At 41.5% G+C, this 25,743-nt stretch overlaps 3 protein-coding genes across 5 annotated transcripts; all 3 read left to right on the top strand.

Moving 5' to 3' along the window:
* The first annotated feature begins 262 nt into the window (after positions 1 to 262).
* On the top strand, positions 263 to 2,611 carry LOC120456357 (neurofilament medium polypeptide). 3 transcript variants are annotated; one of them, XM_039643152.2, is made up of 5 exons: positions 265 to 499; positions 560 to 850; positions 993 to 1,180; positions 1,270 to 1,581; positions 1,639 to 2,611. In XM_039643152.2, the coding sequence occupies exons 1-5, from the start codon at positions 382 to 384 to the stop codon at positions 2,401 to 2,403; spliced, it is 1,674 nt and encodes a 557-aa protein (XP_039499086.1). In that variant the 5' UTR covers positions 265 to 381; the 3' UTR covers positions 2,404 to 2,611. The 3 variants fall into 3 exon arrangements, with proteins under 3 accessions (XP_039499087.1, XP_039499086.1, XP_039499085.1); XM_039643153.2 differs by having other exon boundaries at positions 263 to 499; positions 1,435 to 2,611; XM_039643151.2 differs by having other exon boundaries at positions 1,270 to 2,611.
* Positions 2,612 to 2,930: 319 nt separating this feature from the next.
* LOC120456936 (coiled-coil domain-containing protein 137) lies at positions 2,931 to 4,192 on the top strand. Its single transcript, XM_039644076.2, has 2 exons — positions 2,931 to 3,088; positions 3,154 to 4,192. The coding sequence occupies exons 1-2, from the start codon at positions 3,006 to 3,008 to the stop codon at positions 4,067 to 4,069; spliced, it is 999 nt and encodes a 332-aa protein (XP_039500010.1). The 5' UTR covers positions 2,931 to 3,005; the 3' UTR covers positions 4,070 to 4,192.
* A 352-nt stretch (positions 4,193 to 4,544) lies between these two features.
* Positions 4,545 to 8,914, top strand: LOC120456068 (transmembrane protein 41 homolog). The gene is made up of 4 exons (XM_039642657.2): positions 4,545 to 5,013; positions 5,202 to 5,496; positions 6,665 to 6,793; positions 8,101 to 8,914. The coding sequence occupies exons 1-4, from the start codon at positions 4,992 to 4,994 to the stop codon at positions 8,609 to 8,611; spliced, it is 957 nt and encodes a 318-aa protein (XP_039498591.1). The 5' UTR covers positions 4,545 to 4,991; the 3' UTR covers positions 8,612 to 8,914.
* The last annotated feature ends 16,829 nt before the right edge of the window (positions 8,915 to 25,743 follow it).

The raw sequence follows: 25,743 nt of genomic DNA, 5'->3' as shown, positions 1-25,743 counted from the left end.
CTGGCCTGTGTCGTCAGAGATGAGCAAATCCGTACATATCTTGTACAACGATTTTATTCATTAATCACACTTTTGACGATTATTGTCACTTAGAATTTGACAAATGTAAAATACATGCATTTCATAATATATTGATTTAATACAAACATTACTGATAGTTAATAGAGCTTAAAACAGACTTTTCTTTGTTATTAAGTAATTAATATTGAGTAATACTTATTGTTTAGTTTTGTACAACTGTAAGCGATGTATATTACCGTTATTCCGATGTTCCGTATCTATTCAACACTGGCTGTTGTTCCTTACTATTCGATTTTCGATTAATTGCTAAACGCGCAAACTTGAAAGTTTATCGAGGTGACAACGTTCGACGGACTGAAAATGGAAAATTATCCGCTTGTCAGAGAGTTTTTGGGGCAAAATTGTTCAAATGATGCCCAAATGTCGCAGCTTGAGAAGGAGCTGAAGAAGAGAAGGGAATTGGACGCCGAAGAGCAGCGTGAGTGGGCTTAAATCGCGAATCTCTAAGGGAGTCTCTACATGTTCCTGCTTGCTGTAGTTATAGAGCCGCGGTTGGAGAAGGAGCTTTTTGAACTGAAGTTGATCGAACAGTGCGCTTCGCAAGTGAAGGATAACGATGTCAAAATGGCACAGGCCAACACCATAGCGCAAGACTGTATGTTCCAGATCCTGCAAATTGAGGAGCTGCTCGAAAGGGCCGGTGTTCAGGACATCCTATACTACACGGTGCATCGCAAAGAGGAAGAGGTGCTGCGCCAAATGAAGCTAGAGGAGGATTCGGCCGAGCAAGAGGATGAGCAGAACACCACCCTCGAGTCGCGCAGTGTCGGTAAGATTCTGTGAAACAAGTCTGCCATATAATCGTTACCAACAAAATGCATGGTTTTTATATTTTATACCCTTTCTGATAGTATAAGTTTTATGCGCATAATGTTGGTCTTTTGTATTACCTGATTGATTCTCAATTGCAGTCCAGGAATTCCGCAAAGTACAAGGCTCAAAAAAAGAGGCCGAAAAGGAGCTAGCCTTAGTGGAAGAACAACTGGACCAGTCGGATCGCGAGTGGACAATTACACTGAGAAGTATGACGGACAATCGTAACAAAAAGATCGTCAGCGTTTTACAGATGAGCAAGCTAATCAACGAATTGGAGGAACAGGTAACACTACTTTTTAAAATAGTTCTTAACCCGAAATCAAACTGTTGCAATTACACAACTTTAAGTGAATAACTTTTTTCGTTTTTTAGTTGAAAGAAATGAATTTGATTAAGACGAATGCCACTAAAGGGCATATCAACATACATGAAGATAGTCAGATTGATAGTCTTTCAATCGGAGTTTCAAAACCATTCACTGACACCACTTCACCATTTCAGTCCGCTTCAGAGTTCCTCAACAACTTTTTCTTTAAGAATATCACCACAGATGACAATGAAGTCAAGACGAGCGTGAAAAGTAAGAAGGACAAAACTAAGAAGCTGGTGACACCGCTGCGATCCATTTTGGCCAATCGCAAGGAAGACGAACCTTTTGCCATTTCCAACTCGCAAACAAAGCAAGTGCGTTTTTCTCCTTATCTAAAGATAAACCATATTGAAAAGAATAAATCTGAGCAGCAGGATTGCCTTTCTTATTCTGGAGAGACAGAAGAGGACAATGAAGAAATGGAGTCCACAGAAGAAGATTCCGAGGAAGTATCAGAAGAAGAATTGGCGGAAGCATCTGGAGACGAGTTAGAGGAGGCTTCCGAAGAGGAATTAAATGACGAAATGGAGCTAGAAGATGAAGGATATGAGGAGGAAGTAAAAATAGAAAAGTCAGCAAAGGTTTTGGAACCAGAACAGGGCGAATATGATGAGAAATCTGGATCAGAAATGGAGGAATCCCTATCGGACGACAAGGAATCAGGAGAGGAGGCATCAGGAGAGGAGGAGTCGGATGATGCGGGCAAACAAGTGAAAAGCGGCGAAAAACCAAAGCCGGACGAGCTGAATTCGAATGAAAATTCTGATAAACCCGAAATTATTCGAGTCGATATACTTTCACCCATTAAAGACATATCTTCGTGGGTTAGCGACGATATACCCACCACCTCCACAGGCACTCTCAATCGCTTTACTGCAAACCAGTTGATGAACTATGGCATTTATATTGACGGAAACGAGGCACCGCCCAACAAGCGACTCAAACTGGAGGAGGATGAGTTCCCAATGGCCCAGCCTATGCCGGATTTTTACAAGCATCCGTCGTCCACATTCAACAACTTTGATGATCAATCACTACAATTCAACACTCCCCATAACAATTTTGACGATGATTATCTGCTGAGCTTCAGCGATGATAATGATGCTACACCTGCTGGCTCATCATTTAAACTGTAAACGTATTTCGATCAAAAATTAATGTGTGTTCTTGATAAGAACGGACAATTAATTTACATACAGCTATTAAAGCATTTTTATTTTTCGGCATTAGAAAAATGTTCATAAACAGCTAAAGTTATTTTAGCTTTATAATGAAGTAAATTTCTTTACATATGTACATATGCATATAAATCATGCGTATATAAAAACCGGGACTTCCCAATTACCATATCATACTCCATTTCCATTTTGTTATTGTTCTTAAACTAATAATAATAATAAATTCATGAATTACAATTTTAAATTTTACTGCAAAGAGTAATAAACATTAACACTCTAATAAAGAAATCTTAGTTTGAAAATGTATTATCCATTATTTAAGGAATAGAGGGTACTTAGTGTGATACATGTTATAAAATGCATATATAGGATTTGAAAATCATTTAAATATTTCATTTGTAATTCTTGGCGCTAATGGTTCGAGTCCAAGCTAAAGGTAATTTGGTATATTTATGGTTTGTTTTGTTATTTGCCAGCATGCATTCCGTTTAGTATATTTACCCATGCGGTCAATACCACGAGTTTATTTTGATAAAAATTAAACAAAAAACGTAGACAGAATGGCTCGGAAACGAAAGATTCCCGTGCGCAAGCACCACGGCGTCCGAGATCCCCTCAAGCAGCTGGAACAGAAGGAGAAAAAGTACGTGCACAGCGGGAAGTCTGGAAAACCAGCTAAACTAATATCTGCACCATTTCACATTGCAGGCTTTCTAAAGTAACGAACAATCCGCCCGTGAAAAAGGATGAGCAGCAGGTGTCCTTCAAGTTCCGTCAGTTTCAGCAGCTAGCCAACGCCACCAAATCGGGCAAGAAGCTAAGATTAGGCGAAATCGGACGGGAAGATAAGCCGAAATCCTCTCCAGGATCCAAACCTGGCAGTAGTTCCTCCTCGAAGGAAACGAAGAACATTAAACAGTTTGCCAACGAAACGGACGAGGATTATCTGCAGCGAGTGAATCGCATGACCAGCGCATCCGTACGAGAAGCTCACTACGAGGCCAAATATGGTGTGAACGTGATAAGAAACCCCAAAACCGGGGAGATTACGGTCCAAAAGAGGCCCAAAAACGAGATTGACGAGCTGCTCAAGCAGAAGCAAAAGGAGCAACGGCTGGCGGGCAAAAGGGGTCGCAAAAAGGTTCAAATCGTGCACAAACCCATGGATGCGAAAACCAGTCGCGAACTGGTCAAGAGGGCCTACAAGGAGGCACAGCAAGAGGTTGAAACCGAGGAGAAGCAGAAAGCCGGGCCAACGGAATTCAAACAGGATGTTGTGGCATTTGGTGAGATCGTCCATGCTCCGCCTTCCCTCAAAATCCTGCCACGCAAGGCGGAAAAAAGTGAAACGGTGCCGCGTCCAGGACGCAAAGCCAATCTCCTTCTCAAATCCATGCTGGATCCCGACAAGGCGCAGTCAAATCGGGGCCAGGAAGACGACGACAGCAGTCGATTAAAGCTGGCTGCCCAATCCAAGAGCGCCTTCAAAGCACCCACCAAGGCCCAGTTGAAGGGCAAGCGGAAGGATTTACCCTTGGCCACAAGGTCCATGCTCGAAACCGAGCGCAGCAAGATGGTTCAGCTATATCGTCAGCTTAAAAACAAGACGACGGCGGATTCTTGATAAATTCTAGAGTAGAGACCAGCGTACATTTTTTTTTAACATTAAAACAACTAAACTTAGTCACTTAAGTTACGTGAATGTATTTGTTACCTACTGAAGTGCAGACGTAGTTTCATTATAGGATGTTAAATATATTGATAAGATTTTTAGTAAATTTATTTTCATACAAAAAAAGTATATTTTTAACAGCGTTTTATAGACGTGATAATATACAAAATGGATTTTTGGGTTAAAAAAATGTCACGGATACGTTGACATCTATAGATTAAAAAAATATTTAATTTGCTTATGCAGACATTCACATAATATTTATTATAGATGAAATAACATTAAATAATTAAATTAATATAGATTTAAGAAACTAAAAAGAAGCGCAAAATATTTGAGTGTGACCCTATTAGATTTCTACCCAGATAGATTTTTTGGTATATGTACGGTAGCTGTGTCAATTCAACTTGGCCTTATTCAACACTGAGCTTTCGGTCACATTGGTCGCGACGGAAATTTATGAAATTAATTTAATTTAGTTGAATTAATTTTTCAGCGTGAGCGTCCGCCGCAGAAGTCGGCCAAAGTGAAAAAGATAAAAAAAAAAATAAACAAACGATGAAAGCCCAGTAGCCAACGACAATTACCGTTGTCAACACATTGTTAGCCAACTTCCTATTTTTTTTTTATATTGATTAAATTCATTGTGTGTAGACATACGCACAGACACACACACACATACGCACAGGCACGCGGATAGAGAGGAAAACAACAACAAATTGTGACTGGCGCGCAAATACACACACACAAATAACATAACAATTGATAAATTGCTTAGACGCTAAATGAGTCAATAGTGAATTAAAATCGGCTATAGAAGGCTTCTGATTTTTTTTTTTCAATTCGGGCTTACGTACATCGTGTCAAAGCCGCAATGTCTTGCTGCACTGGTGTGGGTGAGTGTGCTGTTTTTGTTGTTTTTGCTTATCAGCTGAGCGAAGGAACGGTGATTAACCCGCAGCTAGTGCGCAGCCCGTTGGGCCAAAAACGCCAATTAACCCTTAGTCAGTGCATTCGGTTCACTACCACCCCATTTCCATTCAAATGCGTTACATTTGCACATCTACATCTCTCTGTTTTATAGCCATGTCCGCCGACGAGGGGATAACAATGCGCAATGGCAGGACCAAGGCGCTGCAGGAGCACTCCCCGGATCAGGTGGCTACTTCGTTGTTGCCACAGGTGCCGCCGCAGGAGCAGCAAGATCTTAATCCGCAACAACAACAACAGCAGCAACAACAGGCCACTCCGCAAAAGCAGGCCATGTCCGCCGACGAGAAGAAGGCCACCAAGAAGTCCCTGGTCATCGTAGCGGGCATTTTTGTGGCCAGCTTGGTCACCATGTGCTATGTGTACGCCATATTCCCCGAGCTCAACGCGTAAGTGGGTCTTTCTGGGGTTAAAGCGCCTGCAATGATGTGTCTCCATCGCATTCGTGCACCTGTAAGGTGTTAAGTGGCCTCCATGTGTGTGTGTGCATGTGTGTCTGCTTGTCACTTTGGCTCGCTTGATTTGCGAGCAGAGATGTCGGCCAAAGATCCGCTTAAAATAGCTAGAGCATATCCAACTATGATTAGATATGCCAGGTAGTCATTTATCTAGTGCTAGGTAGTTCCAATACGTCTCTCAAAGTATCTTGTATCTTCAAATATCTCACCTCGTATGCCATTTGAATATCCAAATTTGAACTATTACAGCCATAGTTAGATAAGTAACTTAACGCAAATGTCACGCTTTGCATAAGCAACCCTTTCTGCACACGTTTTTTGTTATCTTTAAAGTTTAGCCAAAGCTGATTGCTGATTGAAAATCTGGTTCTGTGAGGGACTAAAATAATAATAAGCACTCATTTTGTTTAAAGTTCAAGACGTTTGTGTACACGTACATTACTAACAATCTGAATTCAACGGAATTTGATTTGCATGGAATCAGCAAGTCAGCGAATAATCTCTTTGTTTTTTTCTGTCAAATTTGTTTAGCAAACGCAAGGTGTTCAAAACTAAAAGTGCGGATCACTCTAATCATTTTTTTAAGTCGCTTGCCAGACTCATTACTCTTATTGATAAAGTTGTGAAATTTTACTTATCTTTTTTTTTGTTTTGTTTTGTGCTTGTGCCTTTTTACCGCATTGGCATACAGTGATTATAAAGTAATTGAAGTAGCAACAAAATTTGGATGTCTTTTTACGGCATTATAAAAACACTTATCTGTGTATCGTAAGTTTGCTTCCATTCAAGAGGCATTTTCGGGTAATAAAGATAGGATCTTTGTACAAATAGCTGTTAAAGTAGGTTATTTAATCAAATAGTAAGTTCCCTAGTAACTAGCCGATGCAAATTTAGAAACATTTACATAAAACTCCAGTTAAATAGCCAGATTTGACTGGAAAATGTCTGAAGTTACAGAGCTATCTCGCGAGAGGGTTTATTCGCACATATACACACGCATTGAGTCACGCCACCAATATGGTACATACATATATATATATATATATATATATATATACAAAAATACTGTGTTTACACCTCGTCTGGGTTCTTTTTGCAGGTCGGAGAAACAACACTTGAAAATTCCGCGTGATATCCAAGATGCCAAGATGCTGGCCAAGGTCCTTGATCGCTACAAGGACATGTACTACTTCGAAGTGATGTTCGGCGTGGTGGTCGCCTATGTATTGTATCCTTTTAGCAAATCTGAACAAAGCATTGCTCTAAAAACGGCATCAAAAGTCGGTCACACCGACTGATTAGATAGTGAAAGAGTTCTATTGCCCGGCGGTGACCTTGACCCGATTACCAAAAATGAACACCGCGCACCGCAAACTATTCACGGTCAGTCGTGTGCGTTTGTGTGTATTTCCACCTTAATTAATTCACGATCACCGTTTGAAGCGCATAGTGTGCATATTAATTACGTGGGCAGCACGGGGAAGTGCGAGCGAGACAGCTGTAGGAAGCAGAGCTACGGTTGAGGTTGCCTTCCCGCTCTCAATTACTACTTGCACTCTCTAGGGTGGACCTTATTCATATTGTTACTGGAATTCAATGCTATCAAAATATTAAATCCACAATGATCAAAACTAGTGGTTCACTGTGCGTATGTGTAATTAAATAACTTATACGCAATGTAACTGTTTTGCCATTAATTCGCTTATTTTAAAGACGAAACATCATCGAAACAAGCTGCTCCAAGAATATGTGATAATGATTGCTTTTATGAATGTAATAGGGTCCACCCCAGTGCACGCAGCATGTGCTGCCTAAAAATCGACTTTGGTCGCTTGTTCATGACGCATTCCCTGTGTTTGTTGCTGTTGTCTTCGCAGAAATCAGCTGAGCTGGACATTATTTTGTTGTCGTCAGTGTTTTGATTTGTGTATTTTGTTTATTGCTCCTCTTCTTCCCCATTCAAGTGCGTTTTTAGCCCCCAGTCAAGGCAGGAGTAAACAAATGAAAAAGAGGCAACGAGCAAATTTAAAAGCAAAAGCAAAAGCTAAAGCACATACGTAACTTTATGGCCTTGCGCCAGTGTGTTTGTGAGCATTTTTTATTGGCCCGTGCATTTGTTATCGGGCATTTGTTGAATACGTGGTCCGATGCCAGATGAACCGAGTGTGTGCGGGATACTCGGACGATGGGGGTGTCATTGTCAACTCTTTGCGTCTATAAATACCCGCCCACAGACGTCGAGCACGCGCCCAACTAGTCGTACGATCTGGCTTTAATCCCAGGCACAGTGCTTCCACGAAACACGGCATTTGGCTAGCCAATGTGACATGACACGTTTTTTACTACCAGAAAAAGAAAAACTCAGAGTACTCGCCATCACTTAAAACATCTGTAATGGTTTAGCTATTTTTGATATAAGCAATACGTCGGTTAGGTCTTTAAATTCAGTTGGCACTGCATTGAAAAGTGCAGCTAAATATTCAGATGAAACCGCCTACGACTGGTTACCTTGACCCAATTGAAATCCATTTATAGCCTGCAAACATTCGCCATTCCCGGATCGCTGTTTCTATCGATTCTGCTCGGATTCCTGTACAAGTTCCCGATCGCCCTGTTCCTAATCTGTTTCTGTTCGGCGCTGGGCGCCACGCTATGCTATACACTTTCCAATCTGGTTGGACGCCGCCTGATCCGTCACTTTTGGCCAAAGAAGACCAGCGAGTGGTCGAAGCACGTCGAGGAGTATCGCGACAGTTTGTTCAACTATATGCTATTCCTGCGCATGACACCGATCCTGCCCAATTGGTTCATCAACCTGGCATCGCCCGTCATCGGTGTGCCGCTGCACATCTTCGCATTGGGCACCTTTTGCGGTGTGGCACCGCCCTCGGTGATCGCCATCCAGGCGGGCAAGACACTTCAGAAGATGACCAGCTCGAGCGAGGCCTTCTCCTGGACCTCGATGGGCATCCTGATGGCCTGCGCCTGTGCATCCTTGCTGCCCGGCCTACTCAAGAACAAGTTCAAGCACAAGAAGGAGGCGTAAGCTGGCCAAAGGACCTTTCCGAAATATATTTATATGTATGCTATTCCCCAAACCGAAACCAAAACAAACCGAAAAATCATTAATTGTAATTTATACACTACGACAGAAACAAGAGGTAAAACACACACACACACAAACCGCGTTTTTTTCAGTGTAATTGAACGCGGCAATGGAAAAATGAAAAGCCCGCCCCAGAGAAAATTTCGGTATGCCACTTTGGGTCTCGATCCACTATGTTTAAGACAACAACAAAATATCTGTGTTTATCCTATTAAAAAAAAATATTAATTTTTTTTAAACCTATTTCTTACCAAACAATCTTTTGCATCATATATTTCCATCGATCGTTTTTAAGTTAGTGAATTTTTGTTTAGTGCTATGGCAGTATTTACTAGAAAAGTTTTCCTCTAAGTAAATGAAGTTAGCAGAAATACATTGAATATTACGCAGCGTATGTAAGTTAAAACATGAGAAAAGTATGTATGTGTCTGCAAGTAAATGTTAAAACTACAAATTACAAATTACAAAACATGCGTTTTAATTTGGGTGATATCTGGAACTAAGAAATTGGCTACTTATCATGAGTATAAATATCTTCGCTCCACTCAATCTATTTACACTTTGAAAAAAGCATATAAATAAGTTGTTTAATATAACAGTGAGATAGAATTCAAATATACGTGGTAAATATAGTGGAATTTAAGCTTATAGAATTCAGTGCTTAAAGCTATCCATTTTCTGTAAGCTTTTGAAATGTTTGGCGGCGCCTTTGAATTTACTTGGCACAAACTTTGGCCTTTCACCTTCTCACCCAACTGCATTGTTCATTTATATTGGCCAAAAGTTTGGTTTCCCTTGTCGCCCATTCTTTGTTATGCTTTTAATTAGCCTTTATTATTCTTGGGCCGCAGCTCGATTTTTCTTGGCCGCCTTCTTGTTATTCTTGCGGTTTTTTGGCCGCCATTTGATTTGTGTGCTCAATTAGTTGGGCAAACTTTTTTAAAAGGATTAACTGCGAAGATCCGTTTTGCAAAAATATTTTTAATTTACTTTTGCTGAGACTTTGCGTTGCTCCAAGAGATTTTTTACCAACAGTCTGCGAGCTTGTGGTTATATTGCTTGGTGCATGTAGAGCAAATGGGTATACTAGACTCGTTGCTAATTATGTAACAGGTAAAATATAGTTTTATCGAATTTATGTTTATTGTAGGTTTTAAAGTAGTGATCCTGCAAATAAAAGAGTTGCAAACGATTCCCGCTCGCACTGCCCTTAGCTGCGTAATGGGTATCTGATAGTCGAGTCACTTGACAATAGTGTAGTGGCTTGCTTTTTCTTAGAAGGTCTTCAGCCAGACGCTGCTACAGGTGTCCCCACACACAGTGGCAAACAAAAACAGCCATAGGAATTTCGCCCATCTATACGCAACACGCACATCATAGACAACGTGGCCCTTATCTGCTGTTGTTCTGCTCTTCGTAATTGATTTAGGACGCGTGTAGTGAAACATAAAGGGCCGTGTTGTAGACAACAGTGGGTATTGCCTATGGGGGAATCCATATACGTTTGTTTCGAAGTGATTCCATAAGTAACAACAAGTTGATATTTAAGAATGGCATTGCAACAAAGGAAAGGGAGGCAAATCTTTTAGGGGAAGTCTCAAGTGCTCGCTGATATAATTAATTTGATATAATTAATAATTAAAACCCAACCATTGCATTTATCTATTCCTTAAACACGTTTCCTTTATCGATGCATTACTGCGCGACTGTGCCAGCATGGAAATTGTATTAACGACATCATAATTTCGCCTGCCATGCGTTTCATCAGTACGAAGGCGTACGCCAACTTTTGGTAATTGCCTAAAAAATATGCACATCTTTATTGGGCTTAAGTAGTACAGATATGAGCCGAGTTTGGCTGCTGCGAGTGTTTCTGTCTGTTTCAGCCAACAAATTCTGATCACTTAATGCGCCCAGACAAATGGGAGTGGCAGTGAAAGTGGGAGTGAAAATGGGCAACCAAAGGGAATCGTAATCGTTTGTAAATTATGCACTTCATTAGCTGGCAGCCATGGGCTTTGTCGAACAATTTACATAGTGAACAAATTAAATTTTAAATTTTTGTATCTAGCCAACTGCCTACAATATGTTTAGGCACCATTTATTTAGCCAAATTTGTGTCAAATTAAAAATAACTACTGGGTTAATTATAAGCAAATGGCAGATAGGTGTACATTCTATTTGTCGCACATTTCCATGCTTGGTACTTCTGTTTTTTTTTTAGCTGAAGGGTTAATTATTTTCGTTTTAATTTCGTCTGGCCAAATGTGTTTTTTCTGGGCATTAGAAAAGGCCAAATTGTAAATCTCAAGTGTGCTTTCTGGGCCTGGGCGGACGACTCTAATCCACTTTGTCGCCGAGTCTGCCAATTATGCAAATCAATCAGGGCGAGAGAAGGGCGGACACACTTGTCCGCTTCACTAGCGAACGTGCCCTTTTGCAAGTTTCGCACTGACAGCGCACAGTGGGCCTAGTAACTCAATTCTTATACCTGCCAAATTACAAAAATATAACTGTAGTAAGCAGAAAATGCTCAAAACTGCACACAAAACATTGCAGCATATACGCATAGCAAATATATCATTTATTTTCAAAAAGTAACAAGGATAATCGAGTCTCTGGAAAAGCCGTAATCAATATTTGGTCCATCGAGCCGAATTGCAATAAACTTCTTAATTAAAAGCAACTCTTTATGACATATGATATATTTAATAGTTAAATAACTTTAAATGAGCTTTAATGATTTGAAATACTGCACAAATTTATCGGCTTTAAAAGGATGTGAATCAACTTGGCCCAGTGTTCCGAAACTCGAGTGTTTGAAGAGCCTGGAGCTTGAAAGTGAATCTGCAATTGGCCGATGATTGAGGCCCTGCCTTGGTGGCGATGTGATGTGAATTGGCTGACGTGACAGGGCCAACAAAGGGCCACACAATATGCTAGGTGTGTATTATTTTTTAATTGCCAAAGAGGACATAGAGCCAAGAGGACCTGCTCCATGTTTGGCTTTCACAGAGAGATGATAAATGAAACTTCAATGACCATCGAGTGCTTATCGAAAACTCAAGCGAAACACGCACATGCGTTCGCTTTAATCCAAATTCAATTCACTTTGTGCGGCCTCCTTATCACAACTCTCGACCGGCAACAATTCCTTACAACAATTCCTCAGAACAAATCCTCACAACAATGCCTCAGAAAATTCCCAATCGGCATAATGGCCTTGAAGTCTATGGGCACAAGGCCAAGGGATCCCAAATCTTAGCAAACCTGTCCATCCATCTACGCATCCTTGTGCCAGGCCACTGCTTAATTAAATAAGATTGAAAAGCTTCAATTATTCAATAGAACAATAGAAGGGATTGCTTGCCGTACGCTGCGCTCCATGTCTGTATTTCTATTTCAGAAATCAAAAGCTAGACAAACTAGAAAACCTGTCTGTTACTCTTACTAAATAAAGAAATAAATGTTGAGGCTAAGGCTTTAGCTCTGTTTTACCATAGAACTCGTTTCCTTTTGGAGGATATTACCTTAAGGTTGTGCAACGCACTTTGTTGGCCTTGCGAAGGTCATCTGTTATTGCATCTTTTCGATCGACTGAACACTTGGAAAGCCGTGCAGAAACAATGGACTTATCAATGGGCGCACATGCAGACCAACTAATTGTAAAGTCAATCAGAAACTGTTAGCCAAATGGTTCTTGGAATAATCTATCCACTGGGATGTGGGATGTGCGTTGCTGGCTCCTAATTCTAATACTAATTCGAATCCTAACACATTTGGGCCGTCGATTCGCTCCTTTGAATGCAGCCACCACGACGGCCATGGGTATTAAAAAAGTTTTCAATTTCCTCGCCGTCCTTGAGAGTTTTCATCGGCAGACGCTGGATATTTGATACTCAGTTCTTGGATTTCAACTGAATAAATGACTAAGTTTGATGTAAACAAAAGCATAGTTGCTATGTGGTTAAATAATGAATATATATTTCATATTTCTAGATTCCATATTCAGTGCAAATAAATTAATCACACGTTGCGTATACGCAATATTTTGCAGAAGCGCTGCAAAGTAAACGCATGGCTAACTAAAAAGTGTGTTTAAGGCAAGATTTTAAAACTAACTAAATTAAATTACAGGATATCTGGCGAATCCAGAGCCAGTGTCCTGGCTGCCATTTTTATTTGTCTTCTGGCGAAAAGGGACGCGAATAGGCGAAGGCCACTCCATGGGCACCACATAATTTTAACTTTTGTAGGCCAACATAAATACTTGATTAAGTAAATCCACATTTGTAGACAGTCTCGAGACGAGTGACGAGTGGGTCCCACAGAGAGAACAGAGAGGACAGAGAAGAAAAGAATGAAAATGGGGAGCCTTTGACCCGCCGATCGTATGTTGTGGCCCCGACTTCTTTTATGTTGCTCGATTTGCATAATTTAGCATGAGAAAAAGGCGCGTGGCTAGGCTCGAAAGTTATACCCAATTTGGCAAGTAATCAGGTTAAAATGGGTACCATGCCATTGCTCGAAAGTTAACCTGTCAATGGCGACTCTGAAAATTCCACAAATCTTCGTTAAATCCCGACCAGATAAATATACTACTAAATATACAGAAATAAATAAAAGAGCGCCCAGTCATACAAAACAAACAATCAACTTGAGTATCTCGCCGAATCGCCGGGCAAATAATGAAGCAATGAAATGGCCAATTTAAATCAATGCTCCTCTTGGCCCAGACGCAAAAAAATAGGCAAAAAAAAATACGCTTAAAAGAAAAAAAATAAAGAGCAGGGCAAAAAGAAAGCGAATGGCTAAATTGCCTTTTGGCCAGCTCTGTTTTCGTTGTTTTTATTATTTGTGCCACTGCTGACCCATCATCGTCTTCTACATGCCATTAAATGTTGCAGATTTTAGACGGATTTCAGTCTGATTCGTTTTAGAGCCACAATCAATCGAACGGAATCACCACTTTTGATGGCCAGTGCTTTATGGCAGTGTCTACTGTAGTAAAACCCCAGATTATAACTCATTTAACGTGCGAGGAATTTATTATGAATAATATGTGCTATGCATGAATGGTAAGCTCTTAAATATATATATTTAATGAATAATTTATTATATATATTAGCCTAGAAACTTCTGGTCAGTATGCTTATCTGCCTAATGAATGCATATATTCTTGTCAGTTTCAGATGGTTTTTGGTTTATTTGGAAAATATTAATTAAATTATTCTGGGCGCTTCTGGTGCCATCTTAAGAGTCCTTTCTGCCGTACACATGCTTGCCAGGACTAAGTATGTGTGTCTTGACAACAATGATAAATATTGATTTTGCACCATCGATGGCGACAACAATTACAATGATAAAAGATTGGCAGCCGCTTTTCTTTGGCATATGGCTCGTCCTGCGTCCTGCGTCCTGCATCATTCGTCCTGGCTCCTCAATGCTGCGTACCGCCTTCCATCCATCAGCTGCGTCCTCCAGAGTCTAGACATTTCCACATAAAAGCCTCGGCGTCCCGCTTTTCCCCTCCACTTTCCACTTTTACCCCGGTGTCTGACACAAATTTTTTTGTAATTATGCGACAGATTCGTTTTTCAGCGCCCCCTCTTTCTTCCTCCCACTCCCAGTTTTCTGTTGTGTGATTTTTTTCCCACCTTGTTTTGTTTGTTGCCATCCTTGCGCCTGCCTCCTGCGCGGATCCTTTGTGCTCCTTTTTAATGGCAGCGCTTTGCGTGCCTAATTTGCAGCGCACACGGCGCACATTAATGAGGAGAGTCCAAAAAGGACGAGGACGAAGGGCGATGTGGGGCAGGATGTGGGACACTGTGGCGCAGGATCACCTTTTAGCAGGAGGTGTCACTCAAAATACACTTCTTTGTTGATCGCATCAAGCATCTATATTAATGATACAAATTTAATTAATATTTAATATGGATATAAGGAATTATAATTAAATATGTTACTAATTGAAATTCCTATTTTACTGCAGAGCTCAGCGTAGTGACGAAGCTTGCCACAGTATGCATAGATTATGAGATGGTTCGATTAAAAGAAGTCGTGCATCGTAAGATATTCCAATAGAATTATAAATATTTATTATAAAAATAATATAAATACTTACATACTTGTAAAAATTGTTTATAAATAGTATATGCCTTTTAATGAAGTCAGTAATAGATTTAATCCACTGTGAGTGCGAAATAATATATCTGGCGATATTATATGGCGACCCGTATGCGCGCATGATTAAATAAGATGGAAATGTAGCAAGGGGCGTAATTTTGCGTAGTGGGCGTGGGAGTGTCGAGTGAAATGCAATTTCAACGCCTTCTTTTAACTGTTGAATTAATGATGATAGAGTGCGGACCAGCCAGAAGAAGTGGGTTAAATGGCGCCCAACGATGGTACCAACGACGGAGGATCCTCCGGCACCATCAAAAATCGGGCCTATGTATATTCCTGGGCATACACGCATGAAATTAATTACGAAATGCGTGGGCGAATGTGCAGAAACGTTTAGAGCAATTTAATGCCTGTAAATAAAACAAATTGCAAAGCAAAACGAACAGCAACGAAATCTGAATTCAAATGAGAAATAGAAATGCGGGATGCTTGCAAATCTATATCGATTCGCAGAGTATCCTGGAAATATAAGAAATATACAGCTATCATTGAAGAATACTTGCTTAATAAACTAACATTGTTAATCTAAAGTTATTGTAAAGCTATAAAAATAATATAAAATATACGAGTATTCAGATATTTTCAAAGCATAAAGTTCTTCGCATTCACCTATTTTGTTTTTTTTCCAGGGTATCAAAATAGAGAGCAGTGCGAATCAGACGCCAAATATGCAGACAAACAAATGGCGGGCAAAATCTGACGTATGCCATGTGTGCGAGGGGGAGGGCACGACACTGTCGCCCGCTGGTGGGAGCGAGAGGGGCAGAGGCGTAAAAATAAAATGAAATTTGACACTTTGTTTCTTTTTGTGGGTGCCAAATAAAAGCGTTTTGCGTATGTGTGTGTGTGTGCCATTGGAGTTGTTGTTGCTCTTTTGTGGGTTATGAAATAAACACACTCTCACACAAACACACACACACACAAACACATGCACTCACATATCAGACACAAGTGAGTGTTTGTTGTTGGCAGTAGATTTTCCGATCATTTTACGCGTATTTTACTCCGAATGCCAGAACCAGCATAAACGACCTTGGAGTGGGTGGGTGGCCGCAAACAAATCGACTGCGACATTTACGGGACCCCAGTGGCCTTCGGCCCTCCCGTATTTCCCGACCACCTCGCCCTTTTCCCTGGAAACCGTGGTAAACTTAACCAAACAGCGGAAAACTGGACAGGAAACAATGAAAACTGAGATGCCCTAAAAGGTATGCTACATATTTTTTCAAAACTCCAAGCAGACACAAGGAACAACTTTGTAATGGAAACTGGATGCTAATAATAAAACAAAAGTTAATTTATATTTTCTGGTACATATATTATATATATATATGGAAGCCTATGAATATTTTTGTCTAGATAAAACCAAAATGTGTGATGTAAAAAACCTACCATTTACGTGAAACTAATATAAGAGAAGCAAACGAAAAGATTGAGAAAAAAAGGACAAGTTGGATGGAAAATGGCCCAACACCTCTTGCATTGAGGTAGTCCCTTTTAGCGACAACCAAGCAAATGAAATGGAAAAAGTGTCACGGGGCATCGCGATGCAAGTGCATCACGCATCCGCCCTGGTGTACAGAAGCAAAATCGAAAATCGAATGGCAGGAGCACTAAATAAATATACAAGACTATATAAATAAAGTTAGCCCGACGCTGAAGGGGAAAATCAAAACAAAAGAGGAAAAAAACGGGCAAGACAACAGACAAGAGTTGAAAAATTTCATTGAAACAAATTCGAAGATTAAATTACAGCCATTTACCTCGGCAAATATTTGCTGCGAAGATTTTCCCCAGAGAAATGGAATCCGCTTGACTGCCGGCGATGATGAACATGAATGATGATGATAATGATGACGATGGTGATAATGATGATGATGACATTGATGGGCTAACTGACTATGGACGTGGGATAGTGTAGAGCGATCGGGAATGGGAACTCAAATCTCAGATTGGCTTTAGAAGTACGCCTGGGGAACATGTGTAAAATAAATTAAATTTTATTGGGCAGAGTATTAACAGAGTATTTGACAAGTTAAGGGCTTAAGCTACAACATTTTGAATGGCATTTACATACTCACTTTATAGCAATTACATTTGCACATTACATTAATTACCTTTATTTCCATATCCACTCGATTTGCTACTTCTTCACCGTAACAATATGTATAAATATATATATATATTTTCATATAGGCAAATCGAGTGGCGAGTGGGAAGTGGGCGACGTTTTCCATTTCGCCGGAGGAGTTCAAGTGCCAATGTGCTGTCAAAAAGTTGCTAGTTGCTGGTTGTTGGTTATGTGTTTTATGCACCATCTACCCCTGACATTGGATTTTTACAACTTGTCTGAACTGGCTTAAGTACAAATTGAGTTTCACTGTCGTCCATTGTTGTTGGCGGCTGCTTATAAACATTTAAGGTTGTAATATTGTTGTGCTGGCTTTTTAATGGCTTTGTTCGCCCTGGGCTGTCCCGTCTAGCCCCCTGGCCCACTAGCCCCTTCTCTGTCGCACGGCATCAGGCCGTCTCTTTCGATTGTGAGACAAAAGCGCAGTGCACATAAATTCATCATAAACGTCGACAATATTAGCTAAATTGACATATGGCCAAGGAACAGACACCAGAAGGTGGGCAAGAACTTCGCCAAAGCCTGGCTACACTATAAAAAAAATGGCAGAGAAAATCATACCTAAATCATAATCATTAATTTAAAATATCAAAACGTAAATCTTCCATTTTTAATACCCAAATAATTATTAAAATGTAATACGTTTTATTGTGTTGAAGACAAGTTTTCTGATCTCTTGTTCAATAAATACTACATTTTTGTTTAAGTGTAGCAAAAGTTATAATACAACGCATGAAATGCAGACAATTCCCAAGATAAAAAGGCACTCTTTAAGTTTTTACTCCGCAAAGATTGTGGCTGCAGCAAAGTCATGTTGAAAGTTTGCAAATTAACCAAGAGCATAAAGCGTAAATCGAATTAATTTGGCTAGGCGGCAATAAAGGTTAATCATCAAAAAATAGAAAGGAATGCGGCAAAATAATTTGACGACGATGACACTGCTGGATTAAAGCTGTTCCATCTTAACCCATGTTTTTGGGTTAAATACTTTAAAAGCTTCAGTTTGCTTCAAACTAAACAGATTTCAATTTAATAATAATAATAACGACACAAAGACGAAATTCTCCAATGAGCTGCTGCATTTAAGTTCAAGGAGCTGTTGAGCATGGCTTGTGGTAAAATTGAAAGTGATAAACCAGAAATGGAAATGGGTTAAAGGCCTGGATCCCTGGGCTTTTGTCTATGTAAATGAGATGGCGCCCCGAAGGCGCTCAAACTATAGCAAAATGTTTGTGAATGGCAACACAGAAAACGAAGCTAAAGTAGAAACCAAAGAGATGAGAAAGCAATCTAAAAGTTCTGTTCCATTTATTGACAATTTGTTTCAAAATAATTGGCGAATGTCCTCGTACCCTTTTGACCCCCCATCTTTGACCCAATAACACGACACTGTCCTCTGTTAACTGTTAACTGCTAACAGCTGAGGGCTCCACTCATTTGGTTTATGCGCCGCAAGACATGAGCACGTCCTGCGTCCTTCGTCCTTCGTCCTGCGTCCCTCGTCCAGCGATTACCAGTTGAATGAACCACACCGTGGGCCGCATATTCGCTCAGTGTGTTTATTTTGCACTTTTTGAGGGCGGCGGAGAGGCGTGGCCACATGCAAGCTGCATGGAAAATTAATTGCCACTCTGCAAATATCGAAAAATGTCAATATTGTGAAAACTTTAGTGCAAACATAGTGTCTGCAATCAGGCTAAAAGGTTCTACAAATTTGTGGTTGTACAATTTGTCATAAAGAAGTATGACAAAATACGTATTAAAATACATTCAAAAGCGAGCTCTTATCATTTTAAGATGGCTTTAACTGAAAGACGATTTTCTAGCCCGCTTTTTGACAAATTCAATGGATTTATATATGTTTTTAAAAGCCACGTGCAGGTCGATTGAATGACAGTTGGCCATGTATGAAATAATCCCACCATAAGCTTTATAAATCATCGAAAAGTACACAAAAAAAATAGGATGCTTTAAAATGGAAAAGTGTCAATACTTAGATAAAGATAACACTTTTATAATTATACCCGTTACTCGTAGAGTAAATGGGTATACTAGATTCGTTGAAAAGTATGTAACAGGCAGAAGGAAGCGTTTCCGACCATATAAAGTATATATATTCTTGATCAGGATCAATAGCCGAGTCGATCTGGCCATGTCCGTCTGTCCGTCCGTATGAACGTCGAGATCTCAGGAACTACAAAAGCTAGAAAGTTGAGATTAAGCATACAGACTCCAGAGACATAGAAGCAGCGCAAGTTTGTCGATTCATGTTGCCACGCCCACTCTAACGCCGACAAACCGCCCAAAACTGCCACGCCCACACTTTTGAAAAATGTTTTGATATTTTTTCATTTTTGTATTGGTCTTGTAAATTTCTATCGTTTTGCCAAAAAACATGTATTTAATCATATGAACTTCGCACCCAGCACCCCGCACCCCGCACCCAGCACCCCGCACCCCGCACCCCACACACCGCACCCCGGACCCCACACACCGCACCCCGTACCCCGGACCCCGCACCCCGGACCCCGCACCACGCACCCAGGACCCCGGACCCCGCACCCCGGACTCAGCACCCCGGACGCAGCACCCCGGACCCCGCACCCCGGACCCCGCACCCCGCACCCAGGACTCCGGAACCCGTACCCCGTACCCCGGACCCATTTGCACCCCGCACCCAGGACTCCGGACCCCGGACCACGGACCTCGCACCCCGGACCCCGGACCCCGCACCCCGCACCCAGGACTCCGGACCCCGTACCCCGGACCCCGCACCCAGGACCCCGGACCCCGCACCCCGCACCCCACACACCGCACCCCGCACCCCGCACCCAGGACTCCGGACCCCGCACCCCGCACCCAGGACCCCGGACCCCGCACCCCGGACCCTGCACCCAGGACCCCGCACACCGGGCTAAATTTTTGTTACATGTACTTCATTACACCCCGCACCCCGCACCCAGGACCCCGCACACCGTACCCCGCACCCCGGACCCCGCACCCAGGACCCCCTACCCCGCACCCCGGACCCCGGACCCCGCACCCCGGACCTCGCACCCCGGACCCCGCACCCCGCACCCAGGACTCCGGACCCCGTACCCCGTACCCCGGACCCCGCACCCAGGACTCCGGACCCCGGACCCCGTACCCCGGACCCCGCACCCCGCACCCAGGACCCCGGACCCCGCATCCCGGACCCAGCACCCCGGACCCAGCACCCCGCACCCCGCACCCAGGACTCCGGACCCCGTACCCCGGACCCCGCACCCCGGACCCCGGACCTCGCACCCCGGACCCCGGACCCCGCACCCCGCACCCAGGACCCCGGACCCCGCACCCCGCACCCAGGACTCCGGACCCCGCACCCCGCACACCGGACCCCGCACCCCGCATAGAAATTGCTAAAAAAACAAGAGAGTACGCTATAGTCGAGTTCCCAGACTATCTGATACCCGTTACTCAGCTAGTGGAAGTGCAAAGGAGAAATTTCGACACTGACAGTTTTTGGTGCGGTAGCACCCCGCTGAGTAACGGGTATCAGATAGTCGAGAAACTCGACTACAGCGTTCTCTCTTGTTTTTTATTAAATCAGTATTGAATTAGTACTAGAATGAACATTGCGGATATCTTAATACATTTTTCTATCACTTGATTTTTTTTTGTGTATGTACAAGAAGGTAGAATCACCTGCGAATGGCACTTTATGCTATCTTTATGGGGTTGTCCCTGCGACAAATCCTGAGCAGCTGCTGGTCACCAGAGCGGATAATCTCCCTCTCCCTTTCTCGCCTTCCTTCTCTTTCTTGGCTGCCTTTATGCAGACCCTTCTTCATTTATGATTCCGTTTTACTTGCAGTTTGTTTTCAGTGATTTTCTCCATTTTCCAGCAGCAATTGCTTGCAAAAGCGCCTCTAATGTGGTCACTTCTGTGATTTTTTTTTTATCTACTTTTAACCCACAACGTGCCGTCTCTTTCCGTCGGCTAGTGCCATCTCTTTCCAATGGCAGCTTAGTGTCGCCAGCGGCAGCGAAGCGTGTTAATACAATGAGTAGATAAGTAGTTGCGATTCGCAGTCTCAGTCTACTGTCGATGTGCAGATTGAAGTTGCGGATGTGCGAAAAATAGCAAGCGATGGCAGGTTGGCACTCGGGGGTTAACATGGACACTAAAAAACGTGGCAATACTTAGATTACTTCGTATTATTTTAATATTCACCAAATTTATGAGTAAATGCCTTTCTATTCCGGGTTTTTAAGTTTTTGAGCTCTTTAAATTGTATCAAGTTAATCTGCAAATTGGTTACAATATATACTCATAAATTCATAGATAAGATAAATCTCCTTTCGGTTTTAAACCATTCCCAGTTAAATTTTAAGAGAGTCAAACGTAAAAACTCTCTTAGCCAACTTTCCCCACCGTTATTTACCCCAACCAAAGTTGTTCCCACTATTCTATGCTGCCCCAACTGGGTACAGTGAGGACTGCGTCGGCGCGGATAAGTTTCCCCTAGCACGCAGGAATCGTGCCTCAGGGGAAAATCGCGATTTATGAATGAAATCAAATTTACTACGCCGCTGGGAACAGTTGCTCTGGTTTCCGAGGACAAGGAACAAGATGTCCTGGCTGTGTTGGTTAGTCAAAAGGTTCACGTTCTTTTAAGGTTGAATGACATGAAATTGAATGAACAAAAAAGTGGAAACGTGTAAAGTGAAAATAATAACACAACGGAAAATGTGAAACAAACCAAACAAAATGCGACGGAAACTTAATTAAATTGGCTTCCCGTTGAATATGCAAAACCGAAAAGTCAATTTAGCGTTGGCTATCAAGCCAATGTCCTTCATTCACGGACAGGATTTAAGGACTAAGATTTATTGCAATCAGAGTGGTCATCGTCATTATTTAATATGCTTGCTGGAGCCAAAGTCGTAGTAACACTTACCGTGGGTCTTTGGCTAAGGACATGCAACTGATGTTGCACGCTCAGAAGCATTATTCATATCCTTGAGGATTTAATAGACTGCAAACAAGTAGTAGTTTTTACTGCCCTGCAAAAGGGGTTGAATAATGGCTTCTCATGAAGGATGAAAGCGCCTGATGTACAACGACAGAGTGCAAGTAAATGTCTTGTTTGTTATTCGGCTGGCTGGCTGGCTGGCTGGCTGTCCTTTTCAGGACACTTTCGTCCTTTTGCAGCAATTCCTCACAGAAATATTCATTTTTAAACCAAAGCGCTGACTTTAAAACTCACATACGCTGCTGGCAGTTTGCAATACGAGTACCTTTCAATCTGCAAGCCAAATCGGAAACTTGGCAAGTCCCTTGTCTAAATCACAAACTGCAACCGCTTGTATTTATGGGCCATTGTATCTTGGGGACACAGAATATACAGAATATGCAGTATATCACAGAAATATGCGCATATTTCGATGTTATTTCGCCCGACCGCTGTGCACACTTGTGCTTTGCACAATTTACACAATGCCATAAACTCAAGTTCGACAATGTGAGCGCATGAAAAGCGTCCAAAGTGCAGACAAAACTCTCAGAACTAAGATAGTTATCATAAGCGGCAGTGGCCACAAATGTTCGCACCATATTCACCATAATTCTGAGCGATTCTGCTATTTCAAATGCTTACGCGTGCGATAACAGTAAAAACTATCAACTGCGAAGCCCCCAAGGATGTAAACCTACATATTTTTAAAGCAAAACATTTACAATCGAAATATAATAAAAACGGAAACAGAAGAACTTGAGCCCTTGAAAAGTGACTGCGATTGCTCGTAAAACCGACAGACAATCCAATTGTGACTTATGCTCTAGACCAAAGCAGAATTGGCAAAAGCAAAAAAAAAAGAAAGCAGAAGCAAATGCATTTGGCTGTTGATTAAGCCTGGCTAATTGGGGGCTTTTCCGGGGGAAAACACGATGCAGCAGCGCAGCTGTGTCGATTGCATGCAAATGAGGCACGAAAAACCAGTCGGCGGCTTTAATTGTTATGTTTTGTTTCGGTTCTCGCTGCGTTTCAAGTGGCAAAAACCTCCATCAACCTTGTTGGGGCCAAGCAACGCAAGGTCATAACCGTTCCTCATCCCAAAACCCAAAAGAGAAAAACCACCAGCCATTTTCCAACGCAACCCAACCACCCAGAGGAGACAACAACAACAAGAGTGCAGAACACTGACATGCGAAGCGACAGCGACTGCGATTCAGTTGGGAAATATGAAGTATACGCCGAGTATACACGTGCGACACGGCGCAAAAGACAACTTATTTAACACATTATGTGCAAGTTCAAATATTCAACTTTAGCTCGGAACGGCTTCACCTCCGAACGACCCGCGCTTTCCCATTTTCTCCACTTTCTCCATTCTCTCACTTTTCCATCACTTTTCCGCGACATGTGCGAGAAACTTTTCCCTTTGCCCAACAAACTTGAGCTGTAGCTGAATCTTCCACAGGATCCATGGCGAAGCAACACCTCCGGCGAAAATGCACCAAATTATTCATAGTTTCTTTGTGGCACAGGGAAGTATTAAATTACAATGTCTAACTTATATGCGAGTATGCTAATCATTTTGGTTCATTAAAGAAACATTTGTCAGAGTCTATGTGTCAATGTGTCACTTAAGTTGCCATTGTTAATTTGTATATTACTCCTCCTTATTAATTTTTTAATTAGAAATGCCACACAAATACATAGATTGCACTTGTTTTCTTGACTTGGTGGTCACAAACTCTTAATTCTGCTTTAGTTTGCGGCAATATTTCTTAAACCACTGCAGTTTATGACAGAGATGCCCTTCTGGTTTTGTGGCCAATGCAAAAAGCGTTGCAAGGGCGTCGTTTGCAAAAGGTGCAAATAAGACTTGCACCTGGCCTGTTAACGCTTTTTTGACCACATCGTATTTTGATTAAGTTCCCAGTTGCCGGTGTTGTGTGCCAAAAAATGGGCGGGGTCGGGGGCGTGACAGATGCAGAATCACGGGAAAGCGCATATTAAATTCCACTTTGGCGGCAGATGGACGTCCAAACGAACAACTGCTTCACATAATGCACAAAGGGACTGAGACAGTGAACTCTGGCTCACATGCACCGGGGAAAAGTGACAGTGAAACAGTTGATAAATAGTAACTGCAATCTAGATATGTTTTTGATTGTAAAAGCAATCAAATAAGATATGACATTTCAAATTTGAACCATTATTTAAACTGCTGTGTTGTATAAACCTATATTTTTTGCCATAACAACATAAATACGTTTCATATATTCCCAAAGCCAACAATATATTTTTCCGTATATATAGTACTCTTTATTATTAACAGATAGCGGGTGTTCACTGTGGCCCTTGTGCTCGCTCACCCAGAAAGGTGGCAAATGGCAAATTGGCAAAAATGCACTGTTTCAGCGACAGGACTCCGTTCCGCGTGTCACTTAATTTCCAGCGACAAAAAGCCAACAATGGCAATAAAAAGCCAACAGGCAAACCACACAAAGAGCCACCGTCGACCACGGTTTTGCTGCGGCAAGGATTCAAAGGACACGCCAGAGCGAGTTCGAGTCCTGCATTCAGCTCACTGCTCCCAGTTAGTGGCTACTTACTGGTCAAAGGATTCGATCTGGTGCAGCATGATATATGACAGCCGCATGGCCATTTGAAAGCACTTTCATCCAGTGTCCATGTGCACACAACAGGTTTTTTTATGTTTGCTGGAAATGTTAAAACGGCAACGAAAGGTGGTCTCGTAAATCAATGTTTAGCCTTGCAGCTTTTCTGAATAGTATGAAAAATAAAATAAGAGTTTACATTTAATTGGTCCTTGGTTATGAGATGTTTTAAAGTAGCGCTGAATTGTGAAACTGCAGGGTAGTTTATACTATAAGATATCATAAGATAATGTTAAATTGGTATTATAAAGTTATCAATTATAGATATACAAATATTAATCAAATGCATTTAATGACATTTTACCTTTTAATGAAACATTCCCTCGAGAATTATCCTTATATCTACATCTTTTCCAACTCCTTTAAATCTTAATAATGTATTATGACTATTATTATGTCCCAAGTTGAATTCAATTAATAAATATGCACACACGATTTCGTTGCGAAAATTGCGAAAGATGGGAACCGCAATGCCAATGCCCCTTTTAATTCGATTATAAAGCGTATGGAAAAAACAGGAATGTGCAAAAAAATAAATAAAAAATAAAATCAACGTGCATCATATATTAATATTCCACCTTAATTCTGCATTTCCCTGGGGCCAAATAATTGCAATCCCTTTTCCGCAAAGGAGTTGTGAAAGTATTTTTAAATTGCACGTTTTTCCGGGCCACATTTGTAGTGAATGGCTGTACACTGAAAGAAATATTCTGCAGTGCCCAACAATTCCCTTTTTTATACCATTTAAAATGTTTTTTATTTACGTGCCCTCAAGCCGAATTCACTCTTTAAAAAAGTTATTTTCATGTGTGTTTTTCCAAAATTTGTTTATTAAAAACTAAAATTTTTGGTCACATGTCATGTGTGCATCCAATGCGATTTCTGCGTAATTGGAGCAACTGTTTTTTGTGCCCGAAGCCGGAAACAGAATCCAACAAATTGAGTTTCGTGTTCTCCGTGAAATTGTTTCTGGTTTCGTCGTAAATCAAAAGTTGCTTGCAGCGAAACGGAGCGATACTTTTTTACATTTTACGTGGGTGGCGCGCATAAATAATATCCATTTGACTGCAGCTGCGTCAACAA

The sequence above is a fragment of the Drosophila santomea genome, chromosome X, assembly GCF_016746245.2.
Source record: "Drosophila santomea strain STO CAGO 1482 chromosome X, Prin_Dsan_1.1, whole genome shotgun sequence".
Taxonomy (NCBI): Eukaryota; Metazoa; Arthropoda; class Insecta; order Diptera; family Drosophilidae; genus Drosophila; species Drosophila santomea.
This window is presented reverse-complemented; position numbering and strand designations above follow the sequence as displayed.